Consider the following 22,311-nt stretch of genomic DNA (forward strand, 5'->3'; position numbering starts at 1 on the left):
TCTGGAATAACATAGCCGGGTGGGCATGTGGAAATGGGATGGTAGGAGGGAGAACGCTCCTTTCCTTCAGGCTGGGAGCCACAACAAACTGTTCACTCTCATTTTATAGGATCTCTTAGATTATCACAGGGAGGATGAACATATGACAGCTATTTCCTTCTGTAAAGTGGGAGATATCAATAAAAAGAGGTTTTATCTGGCCAGTCAAAACACAGCCCATTCCTCCTGTAAATATTTAATCATCTAGAATGGCAAACACTGCTTTATGGTGTGTAATAAATTATAATGTGCTAAGATGTGGAGCCACTTTATGATGGGCTTAAAATAACAAAGATGACAATGGGAGAGTTCCTTGGTGGAAAGTAACGTGCCAGTGAGGGCACTATGGGCAGACACACAGGGAAGGTGAAGGCCGAAGCCAAGCCCAGCCTGGCCCAGGTATTTCCCTGTAGAATTCTGCTCATGGTACTATGGTACGAGTGTGGGTGGCTGCAAGGACCTTGGTGGCCAAGACTCAGAAAGGCTATCCAGCAACCAGGACAGAGGGTATGGTGCCAAGCACAGAATTTTCCAAAACTCAAGCCAAGATCAATTGTAACAATGGCCAAGAGAGGAAAGCACAGGCCAAGAGAGGCAGCTGGTTTCTCGAAAGATGGAAACAATCAAGGCCTCTAAAAATAAGGGAAGGTGATGGAAGAAGGATCACCCTAAAGGTCAGTTTAGGAGCTGCAGCAGACAGGAAACTCAACTGGGTACTGGTTACTAAGCAGCCAAAGAAGATTCTGGAAAATGAGAGGGAGCAAGATACAACAAAGAAAGCTTTCTCTCAAGATCTTACCAATAACCCCAGAGCCCCACCCCAACACTGTCTTGGGAAAGGAGGGCTATGCCAGAAAATAAGATGGCTTTGGCTCTAGAGGTGGAGGTGGGGAGAACATGAATGGAAACAGATGTGTCTTAAGAGAAGACAGCAAACCAACTGGAGAACCTGGATGGGTGTCTTCCAAATCCTGGGCCTGCTCCCTGCCCAGTGGGGCTCCTGTGGGGGGCACTACTATCTGACAGGGAGACAGCAAGGCAGGAACCATCTCAGTCCCATGCAGAACTATCTACCTCGCTGTGCCCACCTGAAGTTAAAAAGGCAGAAAACTAGTTTTATCAGTAAGAAAATGTTTATTCTTTTGAACCCCACAGGGGGGGAAAAGAATGCAGCCAAGAACAAGTATTTAACAAAAATAGTGTCCCAAAGGCAGCAAAATGGGGGAAACCTTAACACAAAGGCAGTGACAATTTTCCATGTTTTTGCACAAAGATGAAAAAAATCTGACAATTCTGAGTTAACACTTTCATGGTGACAATTACACAGGATGATTCAAAAATGCAAATGGCAGCAACATGCACACCTGGCTAAAGCTAGAAAATTTTTTTTAAAATTCCAAAATAAGATGTGATTAAATGGATGATTCTTTTTAATACTGCTATTTTACCAACTTGCCCTAATTTGCTTTAAATGAAGACATACATGCCAATTAACAGGAAATTTTAGGATTACATCCTTCCACAACCTGTGGTAAGGAAGCAAAATCAATCCGCTTCACTGAAGTTTTCCTCATTTCCAAATACAATTTTGTATTGCTCCTCTCTCCCGGCCCCTCCCCGCACCCTGCACTAATTCTTAAATACTTCCCAAAGTTGCCTGAGCAAACACTTTTCTACCAGTGTATAATACACAGTTGAAACCAACATCTTTGTGCAGTTTTGAGTTTAGAAGTCTTAAAAAAAAACCCCAAAAACCTTGCTTGGCACAAGAACTAAGGAAGAGTCAAGCCTCTTTTAAATTGTCAAACAGAAGATGATGAAAAGTGGAAAAAGCACAGTTAAATGAAATGAGGGGGGAATCCTGCCCACACCTTTTATTAGCCGTTGTACAGTCTCTTGGATGTGAACACCATGCAGCTCCCTCCCCAGGGTGACTGCCCAGTGGCAAGCACAGGACACCTGGTGCTTTCTATCTAAAGATAGGGAAGAGGTGGCGGTGGTAAGAACAGCCCATCTACCAGCAGTTTTACAGCAGGACCCACACTGAGCTTGATACAGAGAGAAGATGGATGACTGAAAGGGGGAAAACAGTTTAAAAATAAGTTTCCTCTTGAGATGTTTTTTCCCAAGGCACTGTGAAGAACACTGCTGCTAGCAATTTTCTAGGCCTAAACACACGGGTGGGAATATACAGATCTCACACAATCCCTCCTCTATTCTCACAGCTAGTCTCATCACTTAAGTCTCATCTCAGCTTAAGTGGTGCTCCTTGAATCTGTCTGGTCCTTGGAGGGGCAATCAATTTCTGCTTTCTGTAATATTGATAGTCATCTTCTTTAATGTAGCTATAAAATAAAAACTGTTAGGTTATTTAACCCTTTTACTCTACAGACTACATTTTCATCATCAACCCACATGAATTCAATGTGTAGTTTTTGCCCACTTATTTAGGATAAACAAAAGGTTGAAAAGCAAAACTTGCTTTTCTTTTCCTTCAAGAGGAAACTATGTAAGGATACATAAAAGGCAGAACTGGCTACTTGAAATCCAAGAATGGTTTTAATGTGTTGGCCGAGAAAAATAAACTGCAAAGTTCTGTGAGGTCTTCTAAAAAATTTACAACTGATGGGCAGTTCTAATTAGACTTGGATGTTATCTCCCCCCTTTTTAAAAATGACAACATATACAGTTCCACAAAATACAATATAAACTGTTTTATCTTGACTGCCAGAGATGCTGCTTTGTGAGGCCTTTTGGTAAACCAAATGGTTGGGCAAACACAGCTGGCCTTCACTTCTTCAGGGGCTGGTAGACAGAGGCATTGGGATCGAGTCCAGAGGGGCTGGTCTCCACAAATTTGGAGGAGTAGTGGGGGGAAACAGGACTCAGGGGGCTGGTGGCAGCACTGTACGTTATGCTGGGCATGACGGCCATGACTTCAGCTATCTTCTGTTTTAGGTCCTTGATTTCCTGGTCTTTCTGAAGGATTTGTCCTGGAAGATCAAAGACTGCCATTAGTAAGGAGGGAGGGCTCACAGAACACAACACTCTCTAGGGCCAACCCCTAAATGGATTCCATTCAGAAGGAACTACCCCAAGAGGTTGTAAGAAAAGGCAAGCTTCCTGCAAAGGGCCAAGCAGTATTTTAGGCACTGTGGTCCATTTTCTTTATAATAGTTCTTCCCCACCCCAACCATGGAAAAATATAAAGACCACTCTTACTTAGCCCACAGCAGTACAAGGACAGGTGGCAGGCCAGCCTGCACTGTGTGCCATAGTTCACTGTGGCTTAAGACGTCCCAGGGGATTCTGGTCATGTAGGTATGACCAGAGTGAAGAAATCAGGTTCTAGAAGGGTGCTGGTTGTGAGCTGAGCTGGCATTCCTTCTTGGGAGGACGGCCTATCTCTTAGTACCAGACCAAAGAATGCAGAACTGAGGCCTGAGAATCAGTCGCGCCGGGTTTTCTTACACAAAGAAGAGGATGCATTGGGGCTGCTTCCCTGGCAGGATTTGAAAGTGACCCAGATCGCTCACCACTGCCTCCTAGCACAGCGCCTCACCACTGGCAGCGGCTGGTCACAGCACTAGCTTGCTCAGCCTGCCAGCATTCTCTCCCTCACTGAACCCAAGCAGCTCTGCTGCCTTAAGGTCCCTTCCCTTCCCTGTCAGGGCTTCTCTTGCTCTCTTCCCCTCTTTTTCTTTGAGTCAGAGTCTCAGTATATAGTTCAGGCTGGTCTTGAACTCACTATATAACACAGGCTGGCCTCCTATTAGCAGCAATCCTCCTGCCTTGGCCTCCTGAATAGTGGGATGGCAGGCCTGTACCACCATGTCTGGCCCCTCTAACTCCTGAGGGCTGTTTCCACTTCCTCAGCAAAGCCTTCCCTTAATTTTTACACCTAAATCAGTTCCCCAAACTTTTTTTTTTTTTTTTTTAAATTTTTTTATGTGTGTGTGTGTGTGTGTGTGTGTGTGGCCAGCTCAGCCCACCAGGGGGCGGGGCTGGCTGGCATGTGGTGCTGGGGGATTGAAACGCGGTCCCTGTGCTTTGCTAAGCTTGTTCTAAATAGGTGCTTTAGACCACTGAGCCATCTCACCAGCCCACCCCAAACTCTTAAGATTCAACATACCTTGAACTCTCCTTTCTGTCCATTTTTTGTAGCAATGACAATGACTTACATATAAGGCTTCACGGGTGCCAGGTAATGTTCTAAGTGCTTACATATAATAATTTCTTTCTCTCTACAGCCCTAACAGAAAAGAATCATCATGATTTATTTTACAGATGGAGAAACTGAGAGGCTGAATGACTTCCTCATGGTATACAGCAGTGACAGAGCCTGCACTCTCTCCTATAATATTCAAGTGCCCTTTCCAAATACTCTTTGGGTAATGACGTATGTCCGATATCTCCTTGCTGGACCAGAAAGGGACAGACTGTCTCTCCTTTTTTTCTTCTACCACTATCCCTTTAGTGTCTAGCCCACAGGCAGCACAAGTTATACATCTTGTTCAAAATCATCTCATCATAAGTAGAGCAGGATTTAAACCTGGGACTACTCTGTCCCAAAGTCCAGGCAATTTCTATCATGCTATGTGGCTCCCTGGTGTCTCAGAGGAAAGAACACTTAGGAGTAAACAGAAAGAGGCAGCAGTTTCCGTAGTGTAGTGGTTATCATGTTCGCCTCACAGAAAGAGGCTGTATGTGAGTGGCCCTTATTTTGAGCCTGCTCATAGGTCTTACAGAAGATGACAGTCTATTTGGAATGTGTGAGAGCTGGGTGGCATATTTTTAAAAAGATGTAGTAGAGATGAAAGTCATTTTGTGACTAGGATGAATCAAATGATACAATACAGAAAGGAAGGGGCAAAGCATCAAGGGGGTTGATTTGAATTACAAAGTTGTGTTATTAGAATATTCTGACAGGACAGAGCAGGGAGGCCTGGGGAAGCAGCGGCAAAGACCAGGGGAAAGGAACTGCTCCTTCTCTTTCTTCAGATCCCCAAGTGTCAAGTAAGCATCAAACATCCCCTTTCTCTTTGAATAAAGGAAGCTTCAGATGAATAAAATACCTAAGGGCATTAGATATAAGAACTACTGCCTTTTCCCATGCAGACTTAAGTTTGAATTCTTTAATTAGGAACAAGCAAACATTCCAAGAGCTCTGGAAAAGACCTTTCTCACACCTGAGGATTCCTGAGCTTGTGTTGGAGCCAAACTCCCTTTGTCTCGTAAGGCCAGGTGCTGCTTCATTCGGGGGGAGTATTTTTCAAGTGTGCTAACCCAAGCAAGCAGGGATGAAGCACAGGGCTCTCCACTCTGCAGGGAGCTGAGCCAGGGAGGCAAAAAGGCCACTGTCGGCCAGAAGTTTTAAACCAGAATTCCCAGGAACCTTCTTGTTAAATGTGGCCCCTTCCCAGGGGCCACAGAAGGTGCACCTGCTGCCGCTGCTCAGTTCCTTTCTCTAGCCCAACCATCTGGGTCATCCAAGCCAGTCCGGTGAATTCACTAACTTATTACAACTTCTAAGCTCCACTGTTTTGCCCCTGGGGGTTTGGCCTCTCTGAGACTGAAGAATGTCTCTCACCCTGCACATTTCCACTTTTCATACCCTGAAGCTCTTCTACTTTTATTTCTTGGTTCCAGAAACCTGATGCTTCCTGATCTCTCAGGGATATCCACTCTCTGTAACTTGCCTGTCTGGAACATGCCCTTGCCATATTCTCTCTCCTGGACAGAAGATACACAGCCTCCCAACTGGCCTCTCTGCCTTCAATCTTACTTCTCAAATTCATCTTTTATACTGCTACTGAAGATTTCCAGAGTAATGGCCAGAACACATCATCCTCAGAAAAATCTAGGGAATAAGTTCTCTAGTATAGCTTCTTTCACGATTTTCCTAACCTCACTCTTTCAGCCCTTAAGCTTGAGGCAGGCGGACTGTTCCCCTGGACATGCCCAGGACCTTACTTCCTTTGCTTATACTACTCCCTCACGTAAGTCTTCTTCCCTGCCACTCTCTGCTCTCAGAATCCATCTCCCAAAGCCTAATGCCCCCTCCTTTACAAAGCCCTCCCTGACCTCTCCTTTGTCCTTTCTAGCTCCTGGCCTTTACCTAATGGCAGCTGATCTTTCCCCAGTTCACCCTTGTGCAGCAATTCTCAAAGTACAGTCAAGTCCCACAGGATCTAAACTACTTTCATAATAATATCAAGCCTCTGTAATAAGCACTAAGTGGAACCTTCTGTAAACTAAGTGGAACGTGAAATCTCAACAGAACAATGTAGAAACAGAAGAGAATCAAGAATATCTTCCTTTAAGCCAAAAATTAAAGATACATTCTCTAATTTTTTAATCTTTTATGTACTTATTTATTTGGTACAGGGTCTCACTACGCAGCTTGGACTTGTAGTGATCCTCCTATCTCACTCTCTCTAGCACTGGGATTACAGGCATGCACCACCACGCCCGGTTTTGGTGCCTGAGACCATATGCGGAACTGGGGATGGAACCTGGATCCTTGTGCTTGCCAGGCAGGTGCTTAGACAACCGAGCTATCTCCCCAGCCCTAAAGATACTTTCTAAATGTAAAACAGTATCACTCTTTTCATTATATTTATTTTTGCTTTGGAAAGTTATTTTTCATAAAAATATTATTTTATGTGAACATGTAACATGTTTTGTTTTGTTTTTTTTCTTGCGGAACCGGGGATTGAACTCAGGCCTTTGCGCTTGCTAGGGAAGTGCTTATTCCACTGAACCATCTCCCCGGCCCCATAACATGTTTTTCTTATTTTTTATTTTTATGTATTTAGTACAGGGTCTACAGGGTCTCACTACACAGATCAGACTCAAAGTGATTCTGTTTTTAGCCTCCCAAGCACTGGGATTATAGGTATGTGCCACCATGCCCAGTCTCAACTGTAGGGGGAGCGGCCACTGCACTCTGCCTAAGCAAACGCTTTAGTCTACTGAGCTATCTGGCCAGTCCTAACATGTTATTTTAAATGGATCAATACACTCTTTTAAGCTTAGTTTCTAGTAGGTAGACAGAGAAAATCTAGCTGAATACAGTACATGACTGCTATTGAAATAATCTTTGCTATCTATTTGGGCAGTGACAGTGAATCTTTTAGACAGTGAGTGCCCCAAATGCAACCCAAAACCGTGCCAACACTACAATCAAACTCTAAAAAGTTTTTTAGTTTAGAAAAACCAATTCATTCATTTAAAAAAAAAATCCATAGTAACAGAGATTTCAATGATATGAACAGCCTGCTGTGGTATGTGCCATAAGCTGGCCACCTGCATTAAGCTAACTGAAAGTTTCTACAGCAGCCAGTTAGGTAGCTAATCAATTTCTTTTTTCTTTTTTTTTTTTTTTTGCTCTAAATGCCCTGAGGGGTGGTTTGGCTGGCTGGAGTGTTGTGGGGATCGAACTACAGCAACCTGAGGCTGACAGCTTTGTGGAAGCAGCCACTTAAACAACTGAGCTAAGGCCAGGCCCCCGCTAATCAATTTCTTGAACACAATCCAGATTTGTTTTCACCATCACATCACGCCTCTAGGCCCCAATCCCTTTGAACCTGGCTGTTGCCATTCCTGGCCCTGTGCACGTGGGCTGTAATGTCCCCACCTCTACCACAGGGCTTGCCACCTGCTGTTCCCTGCTGGGAAGTGCTTTCCTCCAGCTCCTTACTCGGCTCACTGCCTCTCAATTCTACTCACGTGTGCTTGATTAAGGGACCTTCTGTGACTGCCATGTGAAAGAGCCAACACACACACTCGGCCCTTTTCACTACTGCTTTATCTTCATTGTAACAAGTAAGGGCCACCTGACATTTCCTACTGGCTTATCCATCCTTCGTCCTTGCCAGGGCCGTCTCCCTCAATCCTCAGGGACCTTTACAGTGCCCAACATGAACTAGGTCTCGATAAATGTCTGCCAAGTGGCCAGCCTGCTCTCCAGACTCGTCTCCTGCTCCAGCCAGGCAGAGCTGCTGCAGCTGTAACACACCGGGCTCGCCTCACCTCCCAGCCCGTGGCTAGGCCTGCTGACTCGCACCCCCTGCCACGCTGCTTCTTCACTGAGCCAAACCCTTCACATTGGTCAGGTCCTGGTTCTTCCAGGACACGAGCGTTTCCAAGCCTACAGACTGGCCCTGCCTCTCTGTGTTGCCACAGACCACGCGTACACTGCTACCGCAGCACCACCTGAAGAGACTGCCGTTCTCTACATCAACAGCACCATACTCCTTGAAGGCAGAAACGCACACTCTTCTGTGTACGCTCTGCATTTAGTGTGCTTTTGTTCTAATATGTCTGCAGATGAATCAATGTGTTGACTCCTTCATTTCAATGCTGGGGACTTACCAAATCACTTGAAGAGATACTGGAAATGCCCTTTGGTCTGGAGCTCTAAGGGGAGACAGGCTCTCTGCAACCCTGTGCATTCTTAGTCCCAAACACCTCCCAGTCACACTTGCCCCATCACTCTCCTACCCTGGGCAATCTCGAGCTGTCGCTTTGCGTCACCCAATGCTGAGAACAGGTCCAGCTTGATTCTTGTCTCTGCACTCAGGCTGTTCTCCAGGTGCTGCGTCTTGTCTTGCATGGCGGAGAGGGCTGACATTAACACCTCGGTGTCCTTTTCATTTTCCTTGTATTTCCGAAGCTCCTATCAATATCATCAAGACAGCAATGCTACAAGGCAGTTTTGGCATTGATGTCTATAAATAAGCCTGAAATTACAAGTTAAATCCCACTATTCATGATGTAGTCACTAGACCACAGAGTCGTGGTGTTTCATGGGTTTAGAACTCACTACTTAGAGCAAGTGCCAAGTGTATTTATATGGTGATACACACAGAAACATTTAGAACATAAATCATTTGTCTGTGTGGGGTCCATATAACAATGGAATCTGCTTCCAAATCATATACTGTCTTGAAAGCCTAATTCAGAAACAGAACTTTTTCCTTGCTGGTCACTTGCAAATAAGGCTGTACTTTTGTAGTCAAATTTGCAATAATTTTTCTCTTAAGCTACACTAAAAACTGCAAGATGGGGCTAAGAATATAGCTCAGTGGTAGTTTTTAATCTAGCGTGCAGGAAGCCTTGTTTTTAATCCTCTCTCCCTCAAACCTCATTATTTTGACAATGTAAATTGTAGAATAACTTATAACGGTTGGTAACGCAGCCAATAAATATATATTTGGATTCTCTTTCCTTTTTTATTTTCTGGTTGTATTGGGGATTGAACAGTATGTAGCTGATACTGTATTACATACCTGGTTCCACACCCCGCCCTATTTAAAAAATTTTTTTAAAGACAAGATCTCACTAAATCACTGAGTTGCTCAGGTTGTTCTTTTTTTAAATTTTAATTTAAAAATTTTTTTTCAGGGGGCTGGTGAGATGGCTCAGTGGTCTAAAGCACCTACTTAGAACAAGCTAAAGCACAGGGACCGTGGTTCAATCTCCCAGCACCACATGCCAGCCAGCCCCACCCCCTGGTGGGCTGAGTTGGCCACACACACACACACACACACACACACACACACACACACAAATAAATAAAATTAAAAAAAAAATTTTTTTTTTCAGGTTGTTCTTGAATGTGTGGATCCTCCTGCCTCAGTCTCCCACAATGCTGGGTTTCCAGGTGTGTGCCAGTACAACTGGCTGAAAATAAAAAATCCAATGGCTGTATGGTATTCCTGCATGTATAGATAAGCCACAATTTAATTCTTTTTTATTTTTTTGGCGGAACTGGGGATTGAACTCAGGCCCTTGCGCTTGCCAGGGAAGTGCTTATTCCACTAAGCCATCTCCCTGGCCCCCGATAGGCCATAATTTAAATAAAAAATCTCCCATCAGTAAGACTATCTACTGTTTTTGCATGTATACTGTATATACTGAACATCTCTGGATATTAAACACTGATGAGAGCTTTAACTATTTACCTTAGTGCTGGATTAATAAAAAGGGAAATAATTACAAAGTACTTATTTCCTGGGATGTACTTCTACCAGCAATGCATGAGGCCTATTATGTAGTATCTTCACCGAAACTGGTGGTGTCATTTAAAAATTCTTTGCTAATTTTGCAGGTGAAAATATCTAAATTTAATCTGTATATCTTAAGACGATTAACAGACATACTTGTATATTCTGTGAATCTGTGTCCATTTCTCCGGATATGTGAGCTTTTCTTAGCAAACCTTACAAGCTATTTACATACTGAGTATATGAATTATGTTTCTTGCAATATCTGTACCTTCTCCAGCTGATTTTCCCACCTTGTGATTGCTTCCATTGTTTCCAGGTTCAGAAACATGTTTCTATTTCAAGAACAAATAAATTCTACTATTTTCACCTAGCTTTTAAAAAATCATTTTTCTTTTTCTGGTTGAGCCTTTAGCTAGAATTTCTTTTTGTATGTTATGAAATGAGCTTCTGATTCTACTTTTCTCAGTTACCCACAAATCCAAAGCCTTCCCCTAACTCCTGCTCACCTCGCCCACCCATCTAAGGACATCTGTAACACATAATTCAGGCTCTGTCTCTGGACCACACATTCTGCTCCACTACTTGCCAGTAATTTCTTACCAGTCCCACACAATTCAAATCACTAAAACTTTATAATACATGATACAAATTTTAAGTGTCACTTTTAAAAGCTGATGTCAAATCTGTGGCTAAAGTACAAAGGCTAAAAAATTAGCTATGTCCCTATCTGTATCTCCAGCACATTTCCTCATTACGAGTTCAGAACTGCAGTCTGCAGGCCTCACAGCCATCTAGGGGCCAGTGCTTGGCACGACACTAAGGGTCAGGGCTAAGAGGAGATGCGTGAGTCTCAGAGGATACTAATCTGGCCCATAAACTAAAAAAGTTACATAGATCTATACCACGTCAAGTCCTGATGTAAAACATGTCAAGAGTCTGTCGACATTTCTGACTTGTATCAGAATCTGGCTAAATTAGACCTGAAATGAGCTGGACAAGATTAGAGCCTCAAATTTTTTTGTCATACACAGATTTCTGATGCAATGGGATTTGGTCCTTACCAAAGGCACTGTCTCTACATGGTAGCACAGAGCACAAATCTAAGCTAAAAGAAATTCAAGAATGAAGGAGTCTTGTGTTTCTTATTACCTGAACTTTTAGCTCTAGCTCCCTGATTTGGTCTTCTTTCACCTTCATGTCCATTGTGAGCTTCTTGCCCTCTGCTTCTAGTTCTCTGATTCGATTCCGTAAGGTTTCCGTGCATTCTCCCCTTTTGAAAAAGAAAAGAAAGGAACTTGAAATCCTAGAGGTTTATATTTCCCTTTATATCCAAAGGGGGCTGGTTCTTCTAGGCTCCCAAATCCATACATGTTCAAAATAGTGTAGTATCTGTATAGAACCTACTATATGCATCTGCTCATATATTTAAAGCTATCACTAGATTACTTATAATACCTTATACAATCTAAATAGTTGTTATACTGCATTGTCTAGGGAACAGTGACAAGAAGAATAAGTCTGTACAGACAACCCTATAAATTGAGCTGTGGACCCTCTGTTTCTCAATACAGTGCTCATTTTCCTGCTATTAGCAGATGTTTCAATTTCAAACACATCCACATGGCTTACATTCTAACCTAGGCTACCAAATGAATAGCCTGACAGGCAATAGGATCAGGCACTTTAGATCACTTGAGGACAACCCCAAGATCGGGCTCACTTGCAAACCCCCTCCCCAGACTATAATGCAATCTGCTGAGTGTGTACTTTATTGGTTTTTGATACAGGGTCTTGCTATGTAGTTTAATCTGACCTTGAAATGACTGTGTAGTGTAAGCTGGCCTTGAACACCTAGCAATCCTCCTGCTTCAGCCTCCTCAGTGCTGGGATTACAGATACATGCCACCATAGTAGGTGAGTGTACTTTAAAATTCTGCTTCATAAACCTTTCTAATGCCTCTCATGGATGCATCCTATGACTTTTTTCTATGATGTAAGACAGGAAAATTACAACTTACCCCATAGATGGGGTGAGCTGAGATACTCATCTCTTTGGGGGACCTCCTTGGATTCTGTTGGGTGACCCAAGTGGCTGTGAGTCTGTCTAGATACAGATAAGCCACCTGCAGTCTAGGGTCTGAGGGACAGGAGGAAGCAAGATCACACCAGTGAAAGAGTTCTTTCTACTTGTGATTTCCTAAAAGGTGAAATGATGACTTACGAGTTATTCTGAAAATGCCAGAACCCTAAAGAAGCCTATGAACATGCCAAAGGCTGGGAACCTAATTATCTGTTTAATACAATAAAGCAAAACTCCTAGAAAAAACTATGGGTGGGTTACACCACATAGATAAAAATTACAAAAAAATTAACATGAGATAATCTATCCTCACTTTGCACCTGTAATTCCATAACCAACCCTAATCAAGCAAACAGACTTCATTATTCAAAGGTGGGGGTCGGGAAGAAGGGGAATAAGAGGAGGAAGAGGAGGAAGAAGAGAAAGGAGGAAGAGAGAGGTGATGAAGTAAAAAAACAAAAAAGCTCTTTACCATTTTCTCTTCTTTTTGGAGCTCAGGTGACAGTTACAGATCAGTTTTTGGAATACCTACATCTACTTTTTAATGGTACAAGATGTAGTCCACAAATTTTCATTATTCCACAAGTTTAACTGCTTTATTTATTTATTTGGTGGAACCAGAGGTTGGACTGAGGCCCTTGTGCTTGCCAGGCAAGCGCTTATTCTACTGAGCCATCTCCCTGGCCCCTAACTGAATCTTTTAGAGATGAATTTTTCTTCTTTTTTCATCTCATTTGACAGTATGCTGACACCCAGTACAGTGTTGTACTCAGTACATGGTATAGTACATGGGTAATCAATGTGTTACCTTTCTTACCTTTTAAGATTAAAAACTCAGAAACACTGACACTTACAGAGTGGAGAACAATGACAGCCCTATAAACAAAATTCCAGGACTGTCTCAAAGCATTTAGCAATCATCAGTCTTACTGAAAATGACTGGAAGCCTTCTCTAAGCAGCACTTAAGAGTATGGGGACTCCCTCATCTCACTTTCTAGGTGAGGTCACTGAGGAATGAAATCCTTACAAAATAATTTGGCACATAGGGAGTTGAAACCAGCTACTAAAACATTACTTAAAGCAATCCACCCACACATGATGGGTGTCTACCTGATCCTACCCAAGGCATCAAATTCACATATCTGCCTTAGGACAAGGAAGGCTAATCCTAGATAAGCACCCAGATGATGTGGACATACCTAGATGCAGCAGCAAATGCAACAGCGCGGGCAGCAGTGGCTTCTTCTAACTTCTTCCTTTTTTTCTCCTCCATTAACTGCTTTTCTACAAAACTTCGGGCTTCTTGCTCAGCTTTTAGCTTTTTCTCCAGCTGGCTGATATTCTGCTTGTCTTTTTGCTTCATTTGCACAGCATTATGTAACCTATATGGACAGAGTTGTCATACAAAGCCTTATAATTAGAAATACTATAAAAACCCCTGTAAAACATGGCCTTTTTCTTTATCATTTTAAAGTCAAATAAACAAGGTTTGAGCAGCAAATCACAAGTATTAATTCCTGCATTATTTAAAACACACTGTCATTATTTAATAATTCTGAAACACCAATATAGGTGTTAAGGTAAATGATCTACACTAGGCAATTGAGAATATACGATATGAGAAGTTCTAACAGAATGCAAGATAATTTCAGGTCTAACTCTAGTGCCTCAGTGCACTTGAAAGAACTTCAGTGAGGTCAAAGAATCACTGATGAGATTAGTCCCAGCAAAAGTGAAACAGGAGAAGGGAGGGGTCTTCCTTTTCCTTTTCCTAAATACATAATCATGCTACATACAGCCTTTCATTTCTAGTTACCTGAAAGTTTCTCAGTGTTCCCAAATTAATCTCTTTGTCACTCACAGCTTTGCACATGAATGTGAAGTGAGCTTGTCATTCAAATGTTCACTACAGTATCTACCAATGCTAGAACAATGCTGCTCAGAAGCGGCGGAGAGAATTCTGCCTGCAATACTCTAGTCTGGGGTTAACACTGCTTACAAATATGGAACGACTCACTTCAATGGAGAAAGATGGAGCCTATAATAGTGATCACTATGACCAACATACATCACTGAGATAAAGAAACAAAGCACAAAACAGCCCCACTCTGGGCCAACAAGTATTCTCGAATGAATTAATGGAAAGTTTAAAAAAATTCACCCATAAGAACTGGCCTTGTTCTTCAAAGTTCAATGTCATATTTCAGTTCCAATAAATATGGTCTGATTATTTGGATACTTTCACTCAAAGGAACAGTATTTTCAAATCTACTACTTCATATCAGTTTTACTTATACTATCATAAAAACTCAACTATTTTAAACATTTATTAGAGAAGAAAAATAGCAACACTAATAAACTGTTGCAATGAAGTAAGTTTCATTAGATTTTAAAATCTGGTATTAAATAATTTTAAAGAAGTTTTCGTTTAAAAATTTCTCTGCTAAGTCCTTTTGTCACCACGTATCTTGTGCTCCAATCTCTAGAAACACAAGAAACAGGGAGGCTGTGAGTCCACGAGAGGCACGTACTTGTTCTGCAGCAGCTCGTTCTCCTGCCGGAGCTGCCCCATTTCTGAGCGGATCCCTCGTTCGGTGCTGGAGAGGGAGCTGATTTGACTGCGGAGCTCCTGTTCTACCTGCCTGCTGGCTTGCAGGTCAGCCTTTAGCTTTTTAATGTCTTGTTCCAGTCTGGAAGAAAGAGAAATGCGCATTTTCATCTCAAGAGAGGGTTCCCCCCAGGGCTCAGTAAGGAACCCTGGCTGAGGTCCCAAACTGCTGCTGGGTGGATGGTGGAGGCTCCACTTGACTCCTGTCTGCAATCTGCTTGGTTTTATTCTGTGATTACACCCAGGGCCCTACCTCTTCCCACGAGGTATAACTTTTGATTTCCCCCAAATGTCTGTGACACTGATGAATGAAGGTGATGCTTGTGAATAGCTGAGCTGCTAACAAAGGAGGAAGGGAAGGTAAAGTGGTTGATGACCAAGGTCCTCTCCCCAGTAGTGACTTTTCCAGGCCTCGCAGGAAGGGAAATATATTAAACAACTAACTGGATCATGACCCACCAATTACTGCTTTGAGCTACTGATAGATCAGACTCTACTATCTGAGATTCCCTTTCACTAAGGGCCTAGAAGAAAACTGCATCGATGTCCTGAAACTGCCTTCTTGCTAAATAATGCTAACACTATTGGTGGCAGAAGATTTTTTTTTTTTTTTTTTTGGTGAACCAGGGATTGAACTCAGGCCCTTGAGCTTCCCAGGGAAGCATTTATTCTACTGAGCCATCTTCCCGGCCCCAGAAGATCTCATTAGACCCAACAATAATGAAAAACCAGAATGAATTACATGCTCTAAGAATCATAAGAAGACTCCATTGTGCTATGGCTTGGGTCGAGATGTCCCCCCGCAAAGCCTCATGCAGTCACAGGTGGGGCTTTTCCAGAGGTAGCTGGATCCAGAGATGCTGAGATTGATTCAAGGTGCAATGCCAAGACCAAAGGCACTAGGATTAAGGGTGTGACTGCTACCACCCTTAGTGGGCTGGATAAGACACAAGGGATAGAGAGAGAGCTGCAGTAGGCCCTTGACTGCTTTGTTACCTTTTGCCTGCCATGAACTGTTTGTCCTCTTCACTGCCCATCTATATATAAGCCACCCTGCCTTGGAGCCAGCTGACTGCATGCTGAACTCCCTACAAACTGAAAGCCAAACAAACCTTTCTTCCCTTTGGGCAACAGGTACTTTGTTTCACCAATGAGAAAAGTAACTAAGTCTGTGAACTGAAGCCCATCTTTCTAATTGCTTATTTTCTGCTTCATCTATTTTCTTTTTCTTTTGCTAGGATGGAACCCAGGGCCTCATACACACAAGAAGTGATAAACCACTAAGCTTCATACCCAATCTAATCTATTTTCTTTACTTCAATAATAGTTTCATTATAGGGTATGTATTTGGGGACCTACATGCATAAGTAGTAAAGGGTCAATAAAAAGTACAAAATCAAGTTCCTGTCTTCATGGGAAGTTTTCACAATTTCACTGAGGCCCCCAAAATAGATACACAAGAAAATAACAATACAAGGGGCCGGGGAGATGGCTCAGTGGAATAAGCACTTCCCTGGCAAGCACAAGGATCTGAGTTCAATCCCCAGTTCCGTCAAAAAAAAAAAAAAAAGAAAGAAAGAAAGAAAATAACAACACAAGAAAGGTTGTGATTTAATACATACTAGAAGAAATAATAACAACTATTACTTAATGAAAATGGTGCCAGGCACTGTTCTACACATTCTGATGGAATGAACTCATTTAATCTACGTCTATGAACAAAAGTACAATTATCATTCTTATTTTTCCAGATGAAGAAATCCAGGCTGGGAGAATCTTTTTTTTTTTTTTTTTTTTTTTGTGGTACAGGGGATTGAACTCAGGACCCTGCGCTTGCCAGGCAAGCAAGCACTTATTCTGCTGAGCTATCTCCCCGGGCCAGGCTGGGAGAATCTTAGAGTCCAAGATCTCCCAGGTGATTGGTCCAGAGCTCATTCTCTTAACACTAGGCCACACTGCAGCTGCACCATTGATAGCACTGGACAGGCAAAACTGTTAGCAGCGCTCTGGAGAGAAGACTAGGAAAGGCTCTGCAGAGAGGTTGGGAAGTGAATTGGGCACTGAAGGGTGGCAAGATCTCCAGAGAAAGGCACAAGGGAACATTCTAAAGGAGGGTAGAGGGACATATGGTCAAAAACTCAACATCACTGTCACATATTTGAAGATAAATGCTCAGTCTGACCTCTAAGGAAGGCATCAGAAGAGTTTGGTAAGTAGAATCCGTACGGTAGTGTTACAGGTCATTCCAAGGATGTGTGTTGCTACACTGAGAAGACATTTTTCCATCCAAGCTTCCAGGAGCTTCAAATCAGTTTGCTCTGGTGAAACTGCTTTGGTGCTAGGGTACTGAACTCAGGGCCTCATATACACTAAGCACAAGACCTGCTAAGCCACACCCTAGCCTCTGCCAAAACTTTTATGCATGGCACTAATCCAACATACAAAAAATATCAAGATTTCTGGAGGGTACTTGGAACTATCAGCTCCATAGATTAAGTCCTCACAGATGTTTATTAAATAGCATAAATTTTCAGGGTTTACCACAACGATCAGTGCTTAAGTTAATAATGTTGTCTGATCTACCTTAGAAAACCAAAGAGCAATTTTATTTTTTATCTACCACTAGGGAGCTTTTAAAAATCTGGAAATCCACATACTATGAAATAGTGATGGTCCTTTACAAGTGGAAGTCACCAGTCCCTCCCATCCAGTGCCTGAGAACATGGCCTAGAAACCTTGTGTTCCAGCACTGTGGCCTCTCTGGCCACAGTTCAATCCCTAGGGAAGGGTCACAACTCACGATCATACCACACTGTTCCTATTGCCAGGGTTATTCTAGTTCAGTGTACTCTCAGAAATGCTTCAAACAATTACAGATTGGCATTTACACCATTGCCGCACTGACTCTCATTTACCTGAAGTAACCCCAGGGATATATTCCAAAACAGGTAGATAATGCCAGGTTACCTCCATAAGTTTGGCCAGAAATAAGACAGGTAATATCTTTCTTGAGATGTCAGTTTCACAGGTGGAAGATTCCACTTTTGGTAGAAAAGGTGAGTTTTGAGATGAGAATGGGGATTTACATTGGTTTAGTAACACGATATGTATGGGGTAAGGTTCTGATACCGATTCAGTGACCCCAGCCAAGGCATGTATCCTAGGCCTCAGTTTCCTCCTGTGTGGCTAATGATCTCTTAAGTTCCTCTCATGCTGGTCTAGAATTTCTAGGCCTGACACACTTAAGAGGCGGCTGCTGATTTGCTTCTTCTGATTAACAAACTAAGCTGTATCTTATGCAGATGTATAGGAATCAAGTTCCACACAACCAGCCTGAGGCAAAACATGTGCTGCAGCTGGGAATGAAAGTAAAATTATTCCAGAGGTTGTATGTCAATAATTTGATAGTTACTGTTTTCTTCCATTTTTAAATGTTTAAAAACCTATTCTTCTACTACAAGGTAGGGGTAACAATATTCTGAGTGAAACTTAGGGTTTCTTAAAAAAAAAAAAATACAAAGAGATAATGTGGTTATGAGACCAAAATATACAAAACACAACTTCTGGAGGCCACAAACCATGAACAATATGTTTTGTTATTTATTTATTTATTTCACGTCAGATGGGTAATGTGCCCATGCCATAACAAGGTTTGAGGGAGGCACATCTCGTGCATTATAAGACATGAACACCCAATCATCATGCTTCTGAACCGAAGGATCAAAATGTTTTTAAATGCAGAACTCCATGAAAGTTTTATCTTAAAAGTAAATGCCAACACAATATGACAAAAATAAAAAGGCTGCAAAAATACATTCACTTTGTGACCAACCAGAAATTGTACACTTAAAGTCCTTGCACTGGTGTGCATATATATGCTATAATGGAAGAAAGATTTTAATTTTTTTTTAAAGTTTATTCTTACAAGTCACAGAACTAAAATACCTTAGGATTTTCTTACCTGGTATCACTAACTTGATAAAGCTCCGAGTTACTGTCTTCCATACTATTGCAGCAATCTTGTGAGTTAATACCAGCATTCCCAATTTAAGAAACGTTAGTCTATAGGAACAATGCCTACTCTCTTACAACTTCTTGTGCTAAGTGACAAAATGCTCATATATTTCAAAATTTATGATGGGTAATTTTCCATTGCTTTTCTACAGAAAACATTATTTCAACCCTTAAGGTCTATTACACATTTAAAATCTTCACTGAGGTGGGAATAAAATGATTTACAAGCACATATTGAATTTTTTTATTGCAAGAATGATACCCAGTCACTGTATCAAAAATGGAACACAAAATAATAGAATCTGTACAGTAGTACTAAAGGCCATTCCTTCAATAGGGCCTGGAAGATAGCTCAGTGACTTAAGTACCTGCCTGGCAAATGCAAAATACTGAGTTTGATCCCCTGGTACCAAAAAAAAAAAAAAAAAAAAAAAAAAGAATACAAATATAAATAACTCACAATCCTCTCACCCAACAAACTGTATTTGGCATACTTCTTTTCTGTGTGTGTGTGTGTGTGTGTGTGTGTGTGTGTGTTAGACAGGGTCCCACTGTGTAGTCCAGCCTGGCTTTGAATTCACTATATAGCCCAAGGTTGGCCTCAATTTCAGAGAAATCTTCTTCCTTTAGCCTCCCAAATACTTGTATTACAGGCTCTACTACATCTGGCGTGTATGCCCTTTTTTCTATTTTCTCATATGTGTAAAATAGATTTCACACTGGTAACAGTTCATGTACAGATGAGCACCTTCTCACACTATTAGAAAAGTTTCATAAAGAAATGAAACAGGGCCAGGCATATAGTTGGCAGCACAGTTCCTGCCTTGCAAGCATAAGGTCCTGAGTTCAATTCCTGGTACCAGAAAATAGAAAAAAGAAACAAACAAACAAACAAACAAACAAACAAAAAACCCCAGTATTCCATTGTATGGATGTATTATATTACCCTATCTTTCAAGATATGGTGCAAATTTTACATTCTCTCATTAGGAATATGTATGTATCAAGTTTTGAAACAATATGACTTAGTAAAGTGAAATGAATCAAATCAGTTCAAATTAGGAATACTTATTAAATAGCTACTACTTGACTTAATATAATTAAACCTTTTTTTTGTATTTTAGGGAAGGGTCTACAGGGTGTTCAGGGTCTCACTACTAGATAGGACTCGTAGTGATTTGCCTGTTTACAGTTTCCCAAGAGCTGGGATTACAAGTGTGTGCCACCATACCCAGTCTCAATTGCTAACTCAGTGCGCCCAGGGGCTGGGCTGGCATGGCAGGCCCAGGGATTGAATCCCCGGCCCCTGAGCCTGTTTGCAGGCACTTTAATCTGCTGAGCTATTTGGCTGGTCCTTATTTACAGTGTTAAGAGGTTAATGCCAACAAGGCCCTGAGTTTGATCCCTGGTACAGAAAAAAAAAAAAAAAGAAGTTAATTCAAAATCTTCAAATATGTCCAGGAGATTATGTTAAAACTAAATCTTTATTATTATTATTATTATTATTATTATTATAAACCTAAATCTTTATTATTATTATTATTATTGGGTGGGTTTTTTTTTGCAGAACCAGGGATTGAACTCAGACCCATTCTACTAAGCCATCACCCTGGCTCCTCTGCTAAACCTAAATCAGAAGTGATATACATGTATGAGAGGGAGAGCAAGGGAACGAGGGCCAAAAAGTACATATATCAGCAAAAGGAAACCTTGTACAGGGGCTGAGGAGATAGCTTGGTGGTCTAAGTACCTGCCTGGCAAGTGTAAGGACCCAGGTTTGATCCCAGGTTTCACATGTTGTGCTGGCCCCAGTGCACCAGGCCAGCCATGCTGTGTAGCAAGAGCCTGTACCAAGTAAATAAAAGATAAAAAAAATTTTTTAAAAGAAAAATTTGTATGAATGTTTTAATAATAAATTTGAGACATCATGAGTATAAAAAAATTTTAAAGAAAAACTTGTATGAATGTTTTAATAATTTATTTTTAATTTCTCAAGTAAGTTTTATAATAATTTTTAAATTTTATTTATTTATTTATTTTGTGTGTATGTGGCCAGCTCAGCCCACCAGGGGGAGTGGCTGGCTGGCATGTGGTGCTGGGGGATTGAACCACAGTCCCTGTGCTTTGCTTGGCTTAGTTTGTTCTAAGTAGGTGCTTTAGACCACTGAGCCATCTCACCAGCCCTATCTACTTATTTTAATAATAATAAATTTATTGAGACATCATGAGATTAATACAGGTTAACTTTGGCCTCTACGATTAAAGAGGTGCTCAAAGTGGTGGCCATGAGCTTCCAGACATTTATTAGTATGTCAAACTGTTGAAGAGTATATACATTCTTCTGGTAGACTCTATGTGTGTGTGTCTGTATGGGTCTACATATTTTCTATTTTTGCTCTGAGACAGGGTGTCATACAGTTCAGACTGGTCTTGAACTTATGATGATCCTCCTGCCTTGGCCTCCTGAGTGTTGTGATCACTGCATATGCCACCACACCCGGCAGGCAAAAGTAATACAGTTTATAACCCTTGAAACTAATTTCAGTATACGGGGATCAAAAGAATGAAGGAAAAAAATTCATTCACAATTTCGGACCTTTTTTATCTATTATAAGTCCTATTCTCTTCTCTCTACTATGGAATCTGAAGGGGTAAACAGAAACTTTCCCCCAAAGAGCTTCCCTCTCATCATCCCACTTGCTCCCCTTCTCCCTGGCATGTCTTAACCAAATGTGACTAAGGGTTAGTTAGGAAACAAATACTTCCAACTTGCTCAACTTCGGCAGACTGAGATGTCCCCTCACAAAGGCTTGGTCAAGGGCAGCATTACTATGATAAAGAAGACCTGTGACAAAGCTCGAGTCCATGTGTACAGTAGTCTGTTCATTTTTGCTCAACTGTACAAACCTTGATTCTAAACTGTTACACATTATTAGGCCCAGCCAGCTTTCCTGATAATTCAAAGATAGCACTTCTAAGAAAACTCTGAAGCTACTCATGAATTACTGCACATTATCTAAGCCACAGCTGGCATCAGGGCTGGCTATCACAGCACTTCCTCAAGGCCTCTAGCCAGATGGCCCGGATGATTTCAAAGCAGAGTGCTTTCACCTACCCCAAACCTTAACTATATCTCAACCTCTCCCAATCCTACCCAGTAAGTAAGTTACTATGTAACTGACTAGTGACTTTTTTTAATTGTAGGAGGAGAATACTTACATTTTAATAAAGGCAGCCTCCCAACTGACCTAAAGAAATAAGTTCAAAGGGCCAATATTAGCTCAGCAGATTAAGTGCCTGCTTAGACAAACGTAGGGATGGGGCTTCAATCCCCAGCATCACATGTCCCACCAGCCCCCCCCCCCCCAGCATGCTGAGCTGGCCCTGGGTCCAGGCATGGTGGTGCATGCCTGTAATTCCAGTGCCAGGGAGGCTGAAACCAGAGGATCACTACAAGTTCAAGTTGTGTAGTAAGACCCTGCACCAAATACAAAAAAAAAAAAAAAAAAAAGAAGTTCAAAAGTTAGCCTTAGGCAGGCAAAGTAAAAAAACACCA

General features: G+C 41.8%; 1 protein-coding gene and 1 non-coding gene across 3 annotated transcripts in view; both read right to left on the reverse strand.

The window, feature by feature from the left end:
• Positions 1–1,153: 1,153 nt before the first annotated feature.
• Maco1 (macoilin 1) overlaps positions 1,154–22,311 on the reverse strand; it is a 69,735-nt gene continuing 48,577 nt past the window's right edge. The window contains exons 7-11 of one of the 2 annotated variants that reach the window (XM_004637590.3): positions 14,665–14,823; positions 13,333–13,515; positions 11,202–11,322; positions 8,545–8,719; positions 1,154–3,032 (exon numbers count right to left, since the gene is read on the reverse strand). In XM_004637590.3, the coding sequence (XP_004637647.1) occupies positions 2,830–3,032; positions 8,545–8,719; positions 11,202–11,322; positions 13,333–13,515; positions 14,665–14,823 (841 nt within the window). In that variant the 3' untranslated portion in view covers positions 1,154–2,829. The remainder of the gene's footprint in view (positions 3,033–8,544; positions 8,720–11,201; positions 11,323–13,332; positions 13,516–14,664; positions 14,824–22,311) is intronic. The other variant, XM_023722554.1, reaches the window with a different exon arrangement.
• Positions 18,358–18,462, reverse strand: LOC111818485. The gene has a single exon (XR_002822463.1). It is a non-coding gene; the product is annotated as a small nucleolar RNA U13 (small nucleolar RNA).

This window comes from Octodon degus, unplaced genomic scaffold (assembly GCF_000260255.1).
Source record: "Octodon degus isolate 3935 unplaced genomic scaffold, OctDeg1.0 scaffold00092, whole genome shotgun sequence".
Taxonomy (NCBI): domain Eukaryota; kingdom Metazoa; phylum Chordata; class Mammalia; order Rodentia; family Octodontidae; genus Octodon; species Octodon degus.